Source organism: Talpa europaea, assembly GCF_964194135.1.
Source record: "Talpa europaea genome assembly, chromosome: 12".
Lineage (NCBI taxonomy): Eukaryota > Metazoa > Chordata > Mammalia > Eulipotyphla > Talpidae > Talpa > Talpa europaea.
In genome coordinates this window covers 46,896,298-46,914,735 of record NC_140079.1, presented here as the reverse complement: position 1 = coordinate 46,914,735, position 18,438 = coordinate 46,896,298, and the positions used below count along the sequence as shown (strand labels likewise).

The 18,438-nt window shown below is 57.1% G+C and overlaps 2 protein-coding genes across 2 annotated transcripts; one reads left to right on the top strand and one right to left on the bottom strand.

The window, feature by feature from the left end:
* Positions 1-3,632: 3,632 nt before the first annotated feature.
* On the top strand, positions 3,633-12,402 carry NR2F6 (nuclear receptor subfamily 2 group F member 6; the record flags this gene model as incomplete). Its single annotated transcript, XM_084248868.1, has 4 exons — positions 3,633-3,916; positions 7,731-7,825; positions 10,409-10,966; positions 12,128-12,402. 4 exons carry the CDS (start codon positions 3,633-3,635, stop codon positions 12,400-12,402), a joined length of 1,212 nt encoding a protein of 403 aa, XP_084104994.1.
* Positions 12,403-16,050: 3,648 nt separating this feature from the next.
* Positions 16,051-17,873, bottom strand: OCEL1 (occludin/ELL domain containing 1; the record flags this gene model as incomplete). The annotated part of the gene is made up of 6 exons (XM_084250021.1): positions 16,051-16,349; positions 16,538-16,591; positions 16,848-17,013; positions 17,236-17,426; positions 17,552-17,728; positions 17,862-17,873. The coding sequence occupies 6 exons, from the start codon at positions 17,871-17,873 to the stop codon at positions 16,227-16,229; spliced, it is 723 nt and encodes a 240-aa protein (XP_084106147.1). The 3' UTR covers positions 16,051-16,226.
* Positions 17,874-18,438: the final 565 nt, after the last annotated feature.

Genomic DNA, 18,438 nt, shown 5'->3' with positions numbered 1-18,438 from the left:
CTGACCCACGGATTCCTTGGGTGGGCAAGTGCTGGTGCTGGGGACCTTCCGACCCCTTGCACTGTCTTTGGATGGTGGCCGGCTTTGAATAAAGCAGGGAAACTGAGGCGGGCAAGGTCACCCCTAGTGGTGCGACAGTGCGTCAGAGGAACCGTCCTTATGCTGTACAGTCTGTTTCCCAGCCCAAGAATGACCTTAGGCCCCAGTCCCGCCAGGTTGGCGTGAGGGAGCCCTTGTCACAGGGAGACAAGGTCACCTGTTGGAGGGCGGGGGAAGGAGCTGGCGCCAGATGAGGGGGCGGGGGCTGAGTTTGCCGCACGGGCGGGGGTAGTGGGTGGGGGGAGGGCAGGGACAGTTTCCCAGGCCGTCGTCCGCAGGGCCTGGCCGTTCCCACGGGTGCCCCCGCGGCAGATGGGCTCTGGCCTCTTTGTCCCTGGCCCGCGGCCGCCGCAAGGTCAAATGTCACCGCGGGGCCGCGGGCAGGGGTCAAGTGGGCGAGGCCGGGCCTCTGTCCGCCCCCTGGAGGGCCCCAAGGGGTGCCGGCAGGGAGGGGCATGGCCGAGCTAGTGGGCAGGCGAGGAGGCAGGCGCCGAGAGGTTAGACCCGCTTGAGGTTCCGGGTTCCCCTGGTCTTCAACTGGAGCCCAGATCATCACGTCTGAGCGCCCCTTCGCCAGACTCCTGTCCCTCAAACCTCAGTCCCAGCCCCCTCTCCACTGACTCCCTCCAATCCTTTCTTCCCTCTAAGTCTCCCTTTCACATTCCTTCTCTAAGACACTCCTCCCCCTGGATCTTGGAAAGTCCAGGTTAGGGACCTAAAATCCCTCCCTGTCCTCAACCCAAATAACCAGACAGTGCCACTGCATTCCCTAGCGGTTCCAAAGCGAAATGACTTCTCTAACCACCCAGTATGCCCTCTCCCAGCAGTATTTACAGGGCTGAAATCAACTTCAGCAAACCCTTGGGAAGTCCTTGCTCATGTCTAATACTAGTCCTTCCTGCTTTCTATACATTTTTTTTAAAGATTGATTTATTTATGATTACAAGAACTGGGGTACAGGCCACAGGTGTGGGAGGAAAGAGGATTCACCAGAGACAGAGCCAGGAGCAGAACAGGCAGATAGACTGAAGTACTCTGCTGAGGGGAGCAGCGCGTAAGACAGGAGAGGTCTGTTGTGCCATGTGGGTAGCTCCCTGGCCGGAGATTGAACTCGCTCTGCAGAGGATGCAGATAGCTTCACAGTGCTGCACTCAACCCCTAGCCACCAGGGAGGCCCGCTTTCTATACTTTTATTTATTTATTTATTTTAAAAAGATTTATTTATTTATTTATACAAGCACTAGGTACAGTCAGAAGCGCGGGAGGGTGAGAGAATTCACCAGAGCCAGAGCGAGGAGCAGAACAGGCAGACTGACGAAGTACACTGCTGAGGGGAGCAGTGGGCACAGCAGGAGAGGTCTGCGCGCCATGTGGGACCCTCGCCTGTGGCCGGGGATTGAACCGGCACTGCCGAGGCTGTGGGCAGCTTTGCTGCCCAGCACTCAACTGCTGTGCCACCAGGGGAGGCCCTGCTTTCTATACTTTTAAACCCTTGCACACAGTGGGTCCCAGGGCTCAGGGTGTTTTTTGCCTGGCTTTCTCAGAATCTTGGTATCCTTTCAAGTGTCACATGATCTCCAAGCATCTTCTGAGCCACGCCCTCCCCCCCCAGGATGCCCCCTCAGAAGCATCTGGGGAAGGGGATGCCTTTACCCCAGATCCTCTCCTCAGAGAGGAGGCCATAGAAGCCAGCAGAGGGCAGAGGGCAGGGCCTGCAAGCCTCGGGAGCCCAGCCACGTGCCCTGGTGTCCAGGGTGTCCTGTTCTGGGCCTAGGGCAGGACGGGAGATAAGACTGGGTCACTGGACCTAAGGGACTCCAAGGTGAAAGGTCACAGTAAAGGGTTTTTCCAGCCTGTTAAACGTTAATAGGCCCAGAGCCAGCAGCTCAGCTTCTCCTGCCCTGGGCGACCTGGGGTATATAAAGTTTGCTTAATAAATGCTAGCTGCTGGAGCCCAGAGTGGGCAGAGAGGTTAGTGGTGACAGTTGGGAAGCTCCAAGGAACCTGGAAGAAAACATCTGCGGTCCAGCCGGCTGCCTGACCAAGCCCTTTCAGTAAAGCACAGAGAGAAAAGGAAATTAAAGGGAAAGAGGCAGCGGCGATGACATTCCTGGCGCCTCTAGCCATGCCGGGCTGGTGGGCGCCCTGCCCCCAGAGGCCTGAAATCCAGGCTAGGGGCCCCCTGACCTCTCGCCCCGCAGGTCGCAGATCACAACATCCCTTCCCCCTGGAGAATCCCAGTACCAGGTGTTAGCCCAAGCGGAGAAAGGGTGGGGTGGAGGTCGGACGTAGCGACTTTCTGGAAGAGGAAGCAAACACAATCCATCAAGCAACTGTGCAAAGAAATGCCTTAGGGTGCGTGCGTGTATTGCGCAGGGGCGTGCCCCCCCGGGGGCACTGGTCCCCCATTAATGCTTCTGCCGGGAATGCGGGGGGGTGGTGGCGAGGGGCACCTCGAGGGCGGTCGAGCGACGCAACGTCCAAGGCCGGGGGTGGAGGGGCGGGCCTGGGAGAGACATCTTGGCTAGGCTGCGGAAGGGCAGAGGGCAGCGGCGGCACTGGCTTTCGCCGCCGCCCAGCAGGGGTTAAGGCGAGAGCCGAGAGAGGCCAGGGGGGTGGTGGGGAAGGAGAGGGAGGGGAAGGGGGAGGGTCAGGTCGAGCGGCCCCGCGCTCCGCCCTCGCCCCTCCCGCCAGCCCGGGCGCCCGGCGCCGCGCACGGCCACCCATGCCCTTATAAGGGTGGCCGTCGCCGGGGCAACGAGCGCCCGCCCCCAGCCCGCGGCGCGCGCCCCTGCCCCCGCCCCCGCCCCCCGCCCGCCCCGCGAATGGAACGTTGTGTGTCAAACCGGCCGCAGCGCGAGGCCGGCGCGCGGGGTCGGCGGCGGCGGCGAGAGCGAGGCTCGGGCCCAGGCGCAGGCCCAGGCCGGGCGGGTGCGGCCGCTGCGGGGGCGGCAGCTCGGGAAGCGCCGGCCCGCGGCCCTGCAGGCCCGGAGCGGCCGCCTGGGGGCCCCAGGGCCCCAGGGGGCGCGGCGACCGGCCCCGGCGCACGCCCGCCGCCCCTCCCCCTCGCTGCGGGCGGCCGCGCAACTTGCGGCCAAACTTTCCCCCCGGCCTCCCGAGCGCGGATGGCGGCCCGCTAAGTTGGCCGCATACCCTGGCCGTGCGGCCGCCAGGCCAGAGGGCGCCCCCAGCGCAGCCTGGGCCGGGCCATGGCCAGCGCGCCCCCGCCAGGGCCCCAGGGCGGCGGGGTGCGAATCCCCGGGGCCCCAGGTCCGCGCCTCTAGCGCGCCCCTCTGGCCCCGGGCCTGGCCCCGCGCACGCGTGGGAAAGTTGGCCTGGAACCGGCCAGACCAGTTCCGCCTGGGCGCGCGGACCGGCCGCAGGAAGTTGCTGCAAAACTTTTTTTGGGGGGTGCAGCCGGTGCCCCCCGCGCGCCTCGGCCGGATGCTCGCCCGGTAGGGTCCCCCGGGCGGAGAGGGGTGCCCGGAGGGAGGATCGCGGAGGGGGCGCCCCGGCCCCGCTGCCCTGGGGCTATGGCCATGGTGACCGGCGGCTGGGGCGGCCCCGGCGGCGGCGGCGATACGAACGGCGTGGACAAGGCGGGTGGCTACCCACGCGCGGCCGAGGAGGACTCGGCCTCACCCTCGGGCGCCGCCAGCGACGCTGAGCCGGGCGACGAGGAGCGACCTGGGCTGCAGGTGGACTGCGTGGTGTGCGGGGACAAGTCGAGTGGCAAGCACTACGGCGTCTTCACCTGTGAGGGCTGCAAGAGCTTCTTCAAGCGGAGCATCCGCCGCAACCTCAGCTACACCTGTCGGTGAGCCCCCCATCAGCTCACCGCCGTGGTGGACGCGCCCCGGCCTGGGCCGGGCCTCTGACCTGCTCGGTCACCTTGGGCTTGGCGCTGACCTTCCCTGGGCCTCCATTACCCCTCTGAGATAGGGGCACAGACCCCTGTCCATGTCTCTATTGCATTCCTGGGGTCGTGTATACAGTCGGCGCTGTATCGATGCAGGTCCCCCCATCAGGTGGTCCCTTGCAGCTTCCGCCTCAGTTACTTGCTCTTTCCTCCCTTTTCTTTGGACTGGGGCCCCCACGGTGCGCTGAGAGGTTGGGGGTGCTGTCAGGGGTAGGACCCTAACCACAGGGCATTCCTTTTCTTGGGGATCTGGGCGCGCAGAGGGACCCGGAGGGAATCGAACGTGGAACTTGGACTGTGGCGCTTGCAGCGTCCAGGGGCCATTGTCTGCGGCCGCGCGGATCGATACGGCGCGCCCTTGGGGTCAAATATCACTTCCAAAGTCGCCCTGGCCACCGAGGAGATGCAGCGTTGTGGGCGAGGCTGGGTTGGCACAGGGTTTCCTCCTTCGCATAGGGGATCCTTCTGGGGCAGCGAACTGGGTCTACCGCGCCGCCGCCCCCTACCCCAGCCCCCACCCCCGGGCTCATCCTGGGCCTTGGGTCACCGGAAACCGCAGCTGGAGGGACGGGAGGGCGGCTGGATTTGACCACACCTCGGCTGTTCCACTGGCTCCTGCATCCCCAGCCAGGGAGGGTGCAGACTTGGGGCTCTTGAGAACCCCCTGAAACTTCATAGCTCAGAGGAAGGTGGGGTGAATGTTTCCAAGAAGGAACCCTGGGCTGCCCTAGTTTGAATTCCCCATAGGCAGGGCGTGGCCTGGCTAGCTGCTCCGGTTGGTGTTAGGGCTCTAGGTCCCTAAGGAAGGCACTAGGGGTAGGTGTCCAGTGGGGGTGGGGAAGTAGGGAGTGTGTGTGCTTTCACACCACTCTTATGAGCAACCCTTTGCCCCTTTGATAAGCCCTACTCTGTGCCTCTCTCCCCGATATATGGTGAGTCCCGTTTTCCAGATGCATAAAACTGAGGCCCAAGGAAGTTGTGATACCTGCCCTGGGTCAGGCAGGGAGAGACCCTGCCCTAGTGTGGACTTAGCAAAGGGAATTATAGGATTGGGAAGCCAGGGTTAGGGTGTTCCCAGGAGAGCTGATAGAGGGCTTGTTAGGTAGGTCACCAGTCAGGGTCCCATATACCCACTTGAGGCTGAAGTTTGGCTGTAGGTCTGGGGTCTAAGCCTGTCTTGGGTGGCCATGTGCATGGGGGAGCTGGCTTACTCCATCCTCCCAGACCAACTGGGCCACCAGACTTTGGCCTCATTCTTGCTACTGGAAGAATACCATCTGCTTTCTGGCCTTGTCTTTGGGGAGAGGCTCAGGTGGTTTGGGAATCCCCAGGGCATCCTGAGGACCTGGACAGGGAGCACCAAAATGGTGGAGGGGGATGTTGTTTGAGGCTGGGTGGTTCAGAACCTCTGTGCTGTGTGACCTGATGAAGTTATGGCACCTCACTGAGCCTCAGATGGATTCAGCAAAGTCCCCTCAGGGCCCAGGCTGGATGGCTTGATGTCAGTCCTCCAGAGGCCCCCAACTTCAAGCCCAGCCCTCTCCTAGTCTTTGGGAAACAACTGTGCCCCCAGCCTGTGGGGTTTAGGCTGGGCTAGAGGAAGGGATGGATCTGGGATCCCAGGAGGGCTTTCTGAGCATGGGTCAGGGTAGGCGGACCTTGAAAGTGAAGGGTTTGGCAGGTAAAGGGTCGCGTCGTTAGGTGAGACTGCCCAGATATGGAAGAAGTTAGAACTGCATGAACTTGAAATGCTGGACTGAGAGTGATGGGCAGCGATGGAGAGTGTCTGAGCAAGGTAAATGGTGTGCTTTTTAGGTGGGATAACAGGTAGAACTTACTGTTTTCCCATCTAGGGGGACAGGAGGTCTGTTCTGACCCCGCAGCTGAGGAAGTTGAGGCAAAAGTTTCAGGGCCTCCCCTGAGGTCAAAGGACCCTGAGCCAGGCCCCCTTCTACCCCAGGCCTGACCGTTTCCACCCGGTTGCCCAGGACCCTCCCACTGCCTGCCCACCAGGCTTTGTTCTGGTTCTGCCTGAACTCTCTGAGCTAGCAGGGCCTCTTATTGGGGGCTCAGGCTGGGCAGGCAGCAGAGGCCTGGGCTCAGAGACTGTAAGATTGGGCACTCAGAAGTGACCCCCCAACCCCCGTCTCAACTCTTTTTTTTTTTTTAAAGATTGATTTATTTATGCATACAAGAGCTGGGTACAGGCCAGAAGTGGTGGTGGTGGGGGGGGGGTTGTGAGAGGATTCACCAGAGACAGAGTGGGGAACAGAACAGGCAGATCGACCGAAGTACACTGCTGAGGGGCGAGTCAGGGGAGGTCTGCTGCGTCATGTAGGTAGCTCCCTGGCCAGCAGGGAATCCAACTCATGCTGCAGAGGCTGCAGACAGCTTCATAGGTTGCATCTTAACCCCTTGTGCCACCAGGGAGGCCCCCCTCTCAACTCTTGTAAACCTGCCATTGGGACACCAAACTGGGGTGACATTCTGGCCCAATCCCCCAGACCCAGTGTCTCATAGAGCTCTCATCTGTCTGCCTATTTCCAGACCAGGAAACGATGTTCACTGGAGCAGTTGTTGTCCTGGAGTTGGGGTTAGGTGTCTGCAGTCGAGATGTGTTTGATTTTAAATGTCATTGAGTGTTTTACTCTGGTTAGTTTTGGGTACCCTCTTGGTGCACAGTGGGGGATACTGAACCTAGGGTTAAGAGAGCATCAGAGGGCCTCCCCAGTGGCGTAGCGGTTGAGCGCTGGGTTGTGAAGCTGCCTGCAGCCTCTGCAGCACCAGTTCGATCCCCGGCCACCGGGCGAGGGTCCCACATGGCACATAGACCTCTCCTGCCGCCCGCTGCTCCCCTCAGCAGTGTACTTCGTCAGTCTCCCTGTTCTGCTCCCCACTCTGGCTCTGGTGAATTCTTTCACCCTCCAGCGCTTCTGACTGTACCCAGTGCTTGTATAAATAAATAAATAAATCTTTAAGAGAGCATTAGAGGTTGCATTGCGGCAGGAGCCAAGGTACTGGGGACATTTGGAGAACAAAAACATTCCTCTTGGGGCTGACCATGAGCAGGGAGGTCACTGCCTCACAGGGCCAGGCCATCTCTGGAGAAGCCACAGTGGTCCCAGAGTCACCCAGATGAAACCTCTCTGACTTAGAAGTTGGAATGTCTTCACTGAGGAAGGGACATGGATGTGGGGTCTTGAAGTGCAGACAGGTGTTCATTCACTCAGTACTGCAGACCATAACGAAGGGGCTCTATAGCTCTATAACCCCATAGAGAACAGGCCTCAGCCTGGCCAGCCCCTAGTTCGTTAGTCAACTCATGAAGCCTAGCTGTCTTTCCAAGTTCCTTCATTGCTCTCACATTTCCTTCTCTCGGAACAAAGACCCTAACGTGACTTTTAGCCCAATAAAATGAAACTGTTTAGGCCTTTTGTACCCTCTGCCTGGAATTGTCTCTCTGTTCACTTGGGAAACTTCTGTTCATTCTTCGAAACCCAGCTTTGCCACAGATTACTGTTTACCCCTCACCATCCACCCCATCTGTCTTTTCTATTCTGCAGAACTGCAGGCTCAGCCCCTGTACCCTCTTGGGGGGTATCTCCCCAGCCCAGGGCACTGGTGTTTCACAGGTGCAACCTCCAAAGGTAGCTCACAGAAAGCAGGACGTGGAGGTCACAGTGACCTGCCACAGTGACCTCTGTTCACGCAGGTCCAACCGTGACTGCCAGATCGACCAGCATCACCGGAACCAGTGCCAATACTGCCGTCTCAAGAAGTGCTTCCGGGTGGGCATGAGGAAGGAGGGTGAGTGCCTTCTGGGGTGGGGCAGGCTTCAGGGGAGAAGCCAACGCCCAGCCTGGCGCCTGTTAACCTTATTACCACTGATCCTGAGATCCCTGGGGCTTCTGTCTGGCCTTGGACTGGAAGAATCCAATTATCTGTGACCACCTGGTGGCTTTGGTGGAGCTGGGGATGCAAGAGATGCCCCACTCGGTCAGTCCCATGTTAAACCTGTTCTTGGGTGCCCTGGCCACTCCTTCTAGGTTCCACTGGACTCAGACGTAGGTTCCCTGGTCCTGACACCTCAGTGACCTGCAGCACTCCCCCTGACCCTACCCCACCCTGCATCCCCTAGCCTGGCCACTGCTCTCTGAACAAGGATGTATTTTTCTATTTGATTTGTTTTCCCTCCAACCTCCACCCTCTGCTTTGTGTTTGCCCAAGGCAGGAACTTGCACTATTAAGGCAAAGGGCAGCTTACCCTTAGCCTGACCCCGGGTATTGGAAGCCAGAGAGAGGCCCAGCCTCTTGTCTCTGCCCCAGGGACTTGGGTGGAACGTGCTGAGCACCCTTAGAATTCAAGTGGTATCCAAAGACTTGCACACAGAGCCTGGGGGCTTGGGAGCAGAATTTGGCCTGTTAGATAAGAATCCTCATGCTTAACTCCCTGGCCTGGATGGCATGTAGCCTGAGTTTTCCCTGCTCTATAAAGTTGATTCTTCTCTTCCGGGCCCCCATGGAAGAAGCTGGGAAAGGCTGCTCCCAGTCTTCCTCTTAAAACCACCTAGCTGCTCATTTTTGGTTCTTTTAAGTTTAGGGGTGACTCTCCCGCACCCCAACCTAGATTTTGCCTCCACTAGTCCATCTGACCTAAACACCTGACGCATTTCAATTTAGGGCTCCAGATTCCCAAAGCCTTAGGGGATAATAATGGCAGCCCATGCTCCCAGCACAGTCAGATGTCAGGGCTGTTCTGTCTGCCTGGAGTTCTCTTCCCCCAGATACCTGCATGGATTCCTCTCTTACCTCCTTTAAGGTTTGCTCCAATGACGCCTCCTTAGAGAAGTCTTGCTTTCCCTCCTCTTCCCACCTTCATCATCCCCCTTTATTTTGTACCATCTACTTCGAACAATAATTTACTTGTTCCCCACCAGAATATATGTTCCCCAAGGGCAGGTGGGTTTTTTTTTTTTTTCCCTTTTCTCTATATGTTTTCTGACTTAGGTGCTTTCTGAGTTATCTCCAAGGCTTACACCAAGATCTAAAAAACAGAAGGTGCTCAATAAATGTTTATTGGCTTATTATGTCCATATAGCCCTTGCTCGGTAGCAAGTGCTGTACTAAGCAAGTTAGATAGGTTTTCATTTATTTTGGTGACAAGTGTCATCATTGCACTATTATTATCTATTTCCTATGAATTAGGAAACAGTTGGAGAGTAGTGGCATTGTGGTTGGGACTTGAACCCATAATCAGGGATGAATGAGGAGGAGGAGCTGGGGAAGGGGTTCCCAGGAAGGAAGACCAGCAAGTGCAAAGGCCCTGAGGTAGAACATGGCTGGATTGTGGAGGAGTGGTGGGTGTTGTTTGGAACTGAGTGAGCCAAGTGGGGAAAGAAAATGTACTTCGTGCCCCTGGGCCTAGGACCCGGGGATTACAGCTGAAATTCACTCAGGCTTCATCCAGCCACACTTATTTGACATCTCATCCTGAGACTTAGAAATCATACCCTATCCCCACCTTCATCCCCCTGCTCCCTGGTGGCTTACCAGGAGTTTATGGAGTTGACTGTTGGGACAGGAGATACCAAAATCTCATTAATTTGTCATTAAAGCTCATTAATTTGTCTGTCTGGCACCCAGCCCAGATTACCCTTTCACCCCACTCACCCTGACAGGCTGAGCGGCATACTGCTACCCTTTCTTTTTGCTTTAGGGATAGGAAGGGTGGGGGCCCTAAGCCCTAGAAAGGTGCCCCATCCTTGGCCCATCTCAGCTCTTGGACCCCCATAATTGGGGATCAAGCCTCCAGGGCTGGTGGGCAGAACTCCTGGAATCCAGCGTGAGGGGGTGGCTGGACAAGGGCTTAGGCTGGAGGGCACAGGGCAGGGCAAGATGGCGCCTGCAGGCCTCTGGCCCCTGGCTAAACCAACAAACTGTGTGCCCAAGGTGGGGGATGCTGGTCCCAGAAGACCTGAGTTGGGAGGGCTGAGTGACCCTCTGCTGACTTTCTCCTGCCTTATTCTTCTCCCCCAACCCCTTGACTCTCTTCTGGTACCACCTTCCTCTCATTTCTGCCCTCCCTCTGCCTGCCACTCCACTTCCCCCTCTGGTCTCTCCATGCCCCTTAATCTTCTCCTGTGCCCATTTTCATTATTCCCCTCCCCTACTTCCTGTACCTCTCCCTCCTCTTGATCCCTGTCTTCTCCATCTCCTGACCCCCCACTCCTTTTCCCCTTCCCATCTCCTGACCCCTACATGCCTCTCTCCTCCCCATTTTCCTTACCTCCCAACCACTTCTCCCCTCTCCTCAACTACTGTCCTTCCTCCATCTCCTGCTGGGAGCCCCCCCCCCCTTCCCTTCTGTCTTTATTTCTCTCTTCCTTGTAGCGGTGCAGCGAGGCCGCATCCCGCACTCACTGCCTGGAGCTGTGGCTGCTTCCTCCGGCAGCCCCCCTGGCACGGCACTGGCGGCAGCGGCAGGAGGAGACCTTTTTCCCGGGCAGCCAGTGTCGGAGCTGATCGCGCAGCTGCTGCGTGCGGAGCCCTACCCTGCAGCTGCTGGGCGTTTCGGCGCGGGCGCAACGGGCGCAGTTCTGGGCATCGACAACGTGTGCGAACTGGCGGCGCGACTGCTCTTCAGCACCGTGGAGTGGGCTCGCCATGCTCCCTTCTTTCCCGACCTGCCTGTGGCTGACCAGGTGGCGCTGCTGCGCCTCAGCTGGAGCGAGCTCTTCGTGCTGAACGCGGCACAGGCAGCTCTGCCCCTGCACACCGCGCCACTGCTGGCAGCTGCTGGGCTGCATGCAGCGCCCATGGCAGCTGAGCGAGCTGTGGCCTTCATGGACCAGGTCCGCGCCTTCCAGGAGCAGGTGGACAAGCTGGGCCGCCTGCAGGTGGACTCTGCTGAGTATGGCTGCCTCAAGGCCATCGCACTCTTCACGCCTGGTGAGGGGCCTTGAGCCTTTGGGAGGTCCGTGACCTCTATAACCCCCAACTCCTTGACCCAAGGCCAGCCAGACCTGTGGCCCTGCACACAGAGTGCCAGCGGAGGAGGCTGTGCAAGCTTGTGACACCCTGAATACTATTAAGCCCTCTGACCCTACGGGTATCCTGACCCCTGGCCCCTCCAAACCCTGACTGTAGTGATACCATGATGTTCCCACTCCTGATTCACAGACCCCCCCCCCCAAAAAAAAAGCTCTGACCCAAGCCATACCCTGATACTCTTGCTCTCTGAGCCCCCATGCTCCTAAATCTCTGACCCTTTGGTTAGCATGCTCTTCCTGCTTATTGAGTGCCCTGTGGGGGGCTGCCAGGTAGGGGTGCCCTGATGCTTGTGGCACCCAGCCCTCTGACTCAGGGACTACCCCAGTGCAGCCTCGCTGGTAGTGAAGTCATTCTAGATAGTACAGGGACTTAGGTTGGCAACTTCCCCAGTGGGGGGTGGGAGGGTTGCCTAAATACCACCCTTGCCATTATAGCCCTACAGCAGCCACATTCCAGTGACTGGTGGCAGGGATGGCCCTGCCTCTGGACAGATCTCCCTATCCCAAATTGGGCAGGTTCCTTTGCCCACTGTAAAGCTTCAGCCCCTGGTAGTTGTCTGTTGAGGCCAGGGAGGGAGGCCACAATCCCAGACCACTCTGTGGGTGGCTTTCATTGGGAAAACATGGTTTTGCCTTACCTCCATTCCTGGGACCACTCTGCCCCCTATTTTCATCGCTTCCCATCTAGGTGCTGTCACATTTCCTTATACCCCAGGCTCCTCTGGGCTGTCTGAATACTCCCTCTGGTATCCTGGTACCTTCCTCCCCAAGTGCCCTTACCAGCCTTCCCCTTGGGCTTTATTGGAACTTGTCTCTCTGCCACAGGCCCATCTGGGGGCCCTTTACACCCTTGACTTATCACTGTACCCCGTGCTGTTCTCCACAGACAAGGCCACCTCAGTATCTCTTGAGAACCAACACTGCCTTAGATACCCCCGCTTGTGCTCAGACCCCCATCTCCCATACCCACAGTCTTTGAGTGGTGCTTGAGTCACCACTGGGGCCCTGCATCCTCCTGTCATCTCCCACCCCTGTCTGACCTTGCCCTTGTTGCCCTCAGATGCTTGCGGCCTTTCAGACCCAGCGCATGTGGAGAGTCTGCAGGAGAAGGCACAGGTGGCACTCACCGAGTATGTGCGGGCCCAGTACCCATCTCAGCCCCAGCGCTTTGGGCGCCTGCTGCTGCGGCTGCCAGCCCTGCGAGCTGTGCCTGCCTCCCTCATCTCCCAGCTGTTCTTCATGCGCCTGGTTGGCAAGACACCCATTGAGACGCTGATCCGAGACATGCTGCTGTCGGGGAGTACCTTCAACTGGCCCTATGGTTCAGGCCAGTGACCTCAAAGGACATAGATGTTGGGGCCTCCAGAGGGCCTCCCGCAAGCCGAGGACCCCCCCCCCCCAGACTCCTATTTTTTAAAGACTGTGAAATGTTTGTCTTTTCTGTTTTTTAAATGATCATGAAACCAAAAAGACTGATTGTCCAGGCTGCAGCTGAGTCCTCCCTAGAACCTCTGGTTGAGATGGGGGACAGGAATGGAGAGTCCAATCCCAGACATCCTTGTCCCTCAGTGCCCCAAGCATGAACTCTTGGGATGGTGGTGTTGGCTTCCCTGACTTGATGAACAAAGTAAGTCCTGGCATCTGGACTGAGGGGGAGCCACAGCTGGGCAGCCAGGCAGGCTAAGCGTGTGCCACGCTGATCACCTGGACATGTAATCCACGTTGGACACTACATGATGAACGAATCAAGGCCAATAATAAAAATGTTTCCTATCTGCACAGCCTCCCTTGTTATCTTCTTGAGGGCTGGATGAAAGTGAGGGCACCCTACCATTGGTACTCATTCCCAGAACTTTGGAATACCCACAACCTACCAACAGTCCTACATGCTGTTTTTGTTGGATAGTTTGATGTGGAGATGGGACTGGGGGCAAGGTGGGGGCCTCAAGTCAGCCAGAGAGTCCACAGGAGTTGAGATCAGTAGATGGCTTATAGTCAAGGCTCTGGTCTACGAGAGTATGCCTCGTAGATTCACACATATTCTGTATTAAACTGTTCTCTTTAGTCAGCCCTGAATCATGGTACCTGTGCCCTAGTATCTTTGGAAGAAACAAATGGGGCTAGCTCTGCCTCATGATCTCAGTCTAGACAGAGCTTTCCATTCCCTTGGCCACAGATATTAGGCATATGGTCTAGATATCATCAATGAGCTTGATGGCAGTATCTGGAACCAGAAGGATATAATCAATGCAAAGCAAAACAGCCTCAAGAGAAAGACCAATTTTCCAGGATGCCATCAGAGCCCCTGGATCAAGCCATACCTGAAATCCTGGGGTGTTTCAGTCTGAGCCCAGACTTCCCTTTTTGTTGCCAAATCAGCTTGAATTTGGTTTCTTCTCACATGTAACCAAAAAAATATTTCTGAGGGCCTCCCTGGTGGCGCAAAGGGTTAAGACAACCTATGAAGCTATCTGCAGCCACTGCAGCATGAGTTCGAACCCCGGCCAGGGAACTACCCACATGGCACAGCAGACCTCTCCTGCCTCGCCTGTTGCTCCCCTCAGCAGTGTGTCTCAGTCAGTCTGCCTGTTCTGCTCCCCACTCTGTCTCTGGTGAATCCTCACACCCCCATACCTCTGGCCTGTACCCCAGTTCTTGTATACATAAATCTTTAAAAAATAAATCTATTTCTGAGATTGGCATTTGGGAGATGCATACCTATAGAATAAACTTTGATATGTGAACTTAACTGAGTTGATGTGTGGTGATTCAGGGCACTAGGGTCCCTGACATCCTAGCCTCAGAGTCTTGTGGCCTACCTCTGTAGTGGGGAAAGGCACTTACAGGTTGTCTGGGCTGTGGCTCTAAGGGGGTGGGTAGAAAAGGCCTGGATGGTGTGCAGTACCTCTTAGTCTTGACAAGTCTTGCCAGGTATAGACAAGCTCTCCATCAAAGATATTCCCTTGAGGGCCTCCCTGGTGGTGCAGGAGGTTAGGCACCACACTATGAAGCAATCTGCAGCCTCTGTAGCATGAGTTCAATCCCTGGCCGGCCAGGGAGCAACCCACATGGCGTAGCAGACCTCTCCTGTCTTGCCTGCTGCTCCCCTCAGCAGTGTGTTTCGGTTAGTCTGCCTGTTCTGTTCCCCACCCTGTCTCTGGTGGATCCTCTCACCCCCTGCATCTCTGGCCCGTACCCAGCTCTCGTATGCATAAATAAATCAATCTTTAAAAAAAAAAAAAAGATACTCCCTTGAAAGCAGTGAGAGAACTTGGGTCTCACTCTGCAGGGTGGGCCAGAACATGTTCTTAGAGTCTCAGTCCTCCAAATGCTCCTTGCACCCAGCCTCCATCATGTCAATCTCAGAAAAGACCTGGGAAGATGGGAATGAGGCCATCTCCTATGAAGTGAATGAAGATCTTGAGACTGCCCTGCTCCCAGAAGGGGGCCGAGATGGGAGTGGGATGGGAAGGGTATTGGGCTTCCATTGGAAGCTGGACTGGCTTCTGTCCCGGGTCAGTATCTTTAGAGATGTCTTGTGGGTAAGTATGTATGTCCACACCAGTCAGGCTGGACAAAAACACCCCATTTCTTGTGTTTGCAGGACATCTTAGGACTGAATGAAACCACTGCCATCTCTCCTGTAGTCGTCTCCAGGTCAAAATCCTGGCTTGACTGCTGAACTACTCCAATGAAACCCTACCCATGTGGTCCTTCCTGCAAAAGCCATCTTGAGCCTCCCTGGATGTTCAGATTCTGCTATCCAACCCTCAGTTACTGCTCTATCATGCTGGGTTGTTTTCCCTGAAGACAAGAGCTCCTGAGCACCAATGCTGTAACTTGTTATCCATATCCCAAGTGGCCAGCGCTGGCTTTCCTGCCTGCAGTAGCCACCCTGATGCTCCCTTCCTTTGGGTTCCCTGGGAGGCCAACACATAGAAGGCAGCTACTGGGCCACCCTCACGTGGCTCCACAGGGAGACTTAACCTGCCAATACCCCTTCCCCCGAGTTTGACACAGGGTGGATACCAGGGGATTCTCCCCCATAGTTAGACCAATGAACTATGCTCACATAGTGCCTGGTGTCAGCGCTGTTCAGCATAAGTGTCCCAGCCCCATGGACGCATCAATGAAGTACCCAGGGATAAGTGGGCCCATTTATCTGGATTGCATCAGGGCCTCCAGCAAGGCTCCTAGTCAGGTAATCCCCAGCACTCCCACCTCCCCAACATCCCTGCAGCCAAGTTGTCAAGATGTGGCTCCTTGAGCAAGACTCTAGGGTCCTTAGCCCATGCTGCCTCCATTACAGGACATGTGGAAACTCTTGGCCCCAGGGAGATCCCCTACTCCAAGTCTGGTCAGGTCAGTCCCTCAACTTCCGTCTGGAGGAACGTATGAGGCTCTTGACGGGGAGGCTGAAGTAGAGGGAACACCCTGAACAGACCAGGGTTCACAATTTGCCTGGAGACCATGGACAAGTCCTTTTCTTGAAAATTTGATATTTCCCCTCTGGAAAAATGGAAGAACAAGGGCCTCCCTGGTGGTGCAGGGGTTAAAGACAAGTGCCATCAAGCTATTGCCAGCCACTGCAGCATGAATTAGATTCCAGGGCTCTCAGGGAGCTGACCCACATGGCGCAGCAGACCTCTCCTGTCTCGCCCGCTGCTCCCCTCAGCAGTGTATTACAGTAGATCGGCCTGTTCTGCTCCCCACTCTGTCTCTGGTGAATCCTCTCATCCCCTGCACCTCTGGCCTATACCCCAGTTCTTGTATGCTTAAATAAATCTTTAAAAAAATTTTTAAAAAAGGAAGAACAATTTCTAGGTAACAGCTGAGTGGCACCAGAAGTGTTAAGTAGATAAACATAGTTGTATTTAATAAATGTTAATTCCACTGAGATGGAGAGTGGGGACCTGATTTCCAGGGATGATAGGGTGAGTCTAGGGTCCCCATGGGGTCAAGGCTAGAGGTCCTGGAGTAGGTTCTGGGAGGGCTTCTTGGAGGAGAAGGCATCAGAGTGCAGTCTCAAAGGTCTCTGCAGTCAGAGAAAGCTGCCCAGGCGGGGTGAACAGCAAGTGCTAAGGCTGGGAGGCAGGAAAAGAAGCAAGCACAGGGTGGGACCCCCACCTGGTGTGTCCCAATGCTGCCTGCCAGGATGCTCAGAAGTACACTGATCCCTCACTGTCTTCTTGGTTGTCAAATTTCTGGATCTGCATCTTGAGGTGCCTCAGTTTGCTCTTCAGGTAGCAGCAGCGAGCCTGCTTGTCCAGGAAGCTGGGGTCCTGGGCAGGGAGAGCTAGGAAAGTCCTTTCGGTAGTTTGGCCTTCAGCCCTCAAGCTGCTCACCCCTTTGCCTTTTCCTTCTGAACCTGTTTTCTCTCAGCTTTCTTTCCATGAAACTGGGCACAAGTCCCAGTTCTGAGGGAGTGTCAGGGGTTTGAAGGCTGTGAGATTCAGAAGGCATAACTCACCATCTGCTTCTTTTCAAACTCCCTCCAGACCTGAGAAGTGAACTGGGCCTCTTTCTGCAAGGGAAGGAGGAAGAAGGGGCTCAGGGAGTGCTAGACCCAAGGGCAGATGGGGGAACTGAGGCTCTGAGAGACAAAGTAACTGGGATAGGCAGGGCCTCAAGGGTTGACCTTGGCCAACATGCTAGGGTGCCCACCCAGCCTGGAAGAGGATGAGGCCTATGCCTGTGATCTGGACTGAACAGGTGTCTGGGAGGTCAGGGTTGGGCCATCCAAGAGGGCATGGAGCTGGGTTTTCTGCCTTGCTCCTGACCTGGCTTTGGGGTGGGGGCAGGGAGTCCAGCAGTGCACCCAACTGCCGCAGCTTTGCCTGTGCAGAGCCCACTTCCCGCTGGAGCTCCAAGAACTCTGTGTACTGGTCCCGGAATACAGCAGCATATCCTCTTCGTTCCCTCACATTGCTCACAGGTGGGTACTTACTGCAGATTTGAGGGGGTGGGAAGTCAGAGTGAGAGTCTAAAGGACCTTTCCCTTTCCCTCAGTGTAATTTGCTTTTATTTGCTCATGCCGTGTTCCCTGCCCCAATGCCCTTGTTCTCTTTTTCACCATTTAGTAAACTTCTATTCATTTGGCAAAAACTCCAGTGCCCCTTTTCTACTTCCCAGTCCTTAGGCATCAGGAATGACATGGAGGACACTAACAGCTCATAGTCAGGCACTGAGTGGGGCCTAGGCGTAGGTCCTCCAGGGATGGTGACAGTAGGTTTCCTGGTGTTCAGGAGAGCCCTGGTGGGCAACTCATCTTCAAATACAATCCTCTTGCGTCTTGTTCTTGGCTGGGGCTGGCATAGAGAACGGTGGGTGCTGGTTTCCGTGCCTCGAGACACCATTTGCTGCAGAATCCGAGGAAATCACGGCTTGGAGTTATCGAGGGTGTGAGAAGCCGAGGTCATTCGAACTGGGGGTACTGGGTCTGCCTAAGCTAGGTTTGGGAAACTCTCCTTCCGGTTAGACTCACCGGGGGCCCAGGGCCAGGCGGGTGGTTCTGCGGGTGACCCCGGAGGCCGCGGGTCTCGGGGGGTTCCCGCGAGGGCATCCGCCCCGGGGAGGAGCCGTTCGGGCGTCCCCGGGCCGATGGCCGCGTCCTGCGGGCGGTGTCGCAGCCCGCGCGTGGCGGGGGCGGTCGGCGGGAAGCCTGCGAACATGGTAGGAGGACGCGCCTGGGGCCGGGCACTGCAGGAGGGCGCGCGGGGAGGTGGACCCGGCGGCAGCCAACTCTCCCGCCGCGGGCGCCGACTTCAGCCTGGTGGCCGTCAGCACAGACTCACGCGATTGGCCATCAAGGTACCCCAGACCCTGCCCCCAAGGCTGCGGATCCCGGAAGGGAGCTACGCAAATGGTGACGTCAGCACGCATCGCGGGGCTTGCTCCCGTTAAACCCCGCGCTACGGGCCGCGCCCGGCGGGGCGAGACAAACCGACGGGGGCCGCCCCGAGAAGCCCTCCGGCACCTGCGCCCCAGCTGCGCGCCGCACGAACCGCTTTCGCCCGGGGTTACCTGTCCCAGCGTCCGGAGCTCAGAGTCTGGTTCGTTCCCGGAGAGGCGCCTGCGTCCAGCTGTGCGCTAACTGCAGGCGGAACCCTACGGCGGGGTAGCTCCGCTGGGAGAGGCGGGGTCTGGCGGCACCGACGGGGCTGCGGCGGGGGCGGGGCCTGAGCGTACCGGAAGTGGTCCCTGCCCAGGACGTGCCGGCTCCAGGCTGAGGGAGGCGGGGGTCAGCTGCGTGTCTGGAGCCCCTCTCACCCCGAAAAACCGAGTGGTTTGTGGGGGACTTATCTCTTTACTCACCAGTTAATTTTTTTTACACAGTATCTTATTCAGATACCTGTCTGATCACGCTTGGTC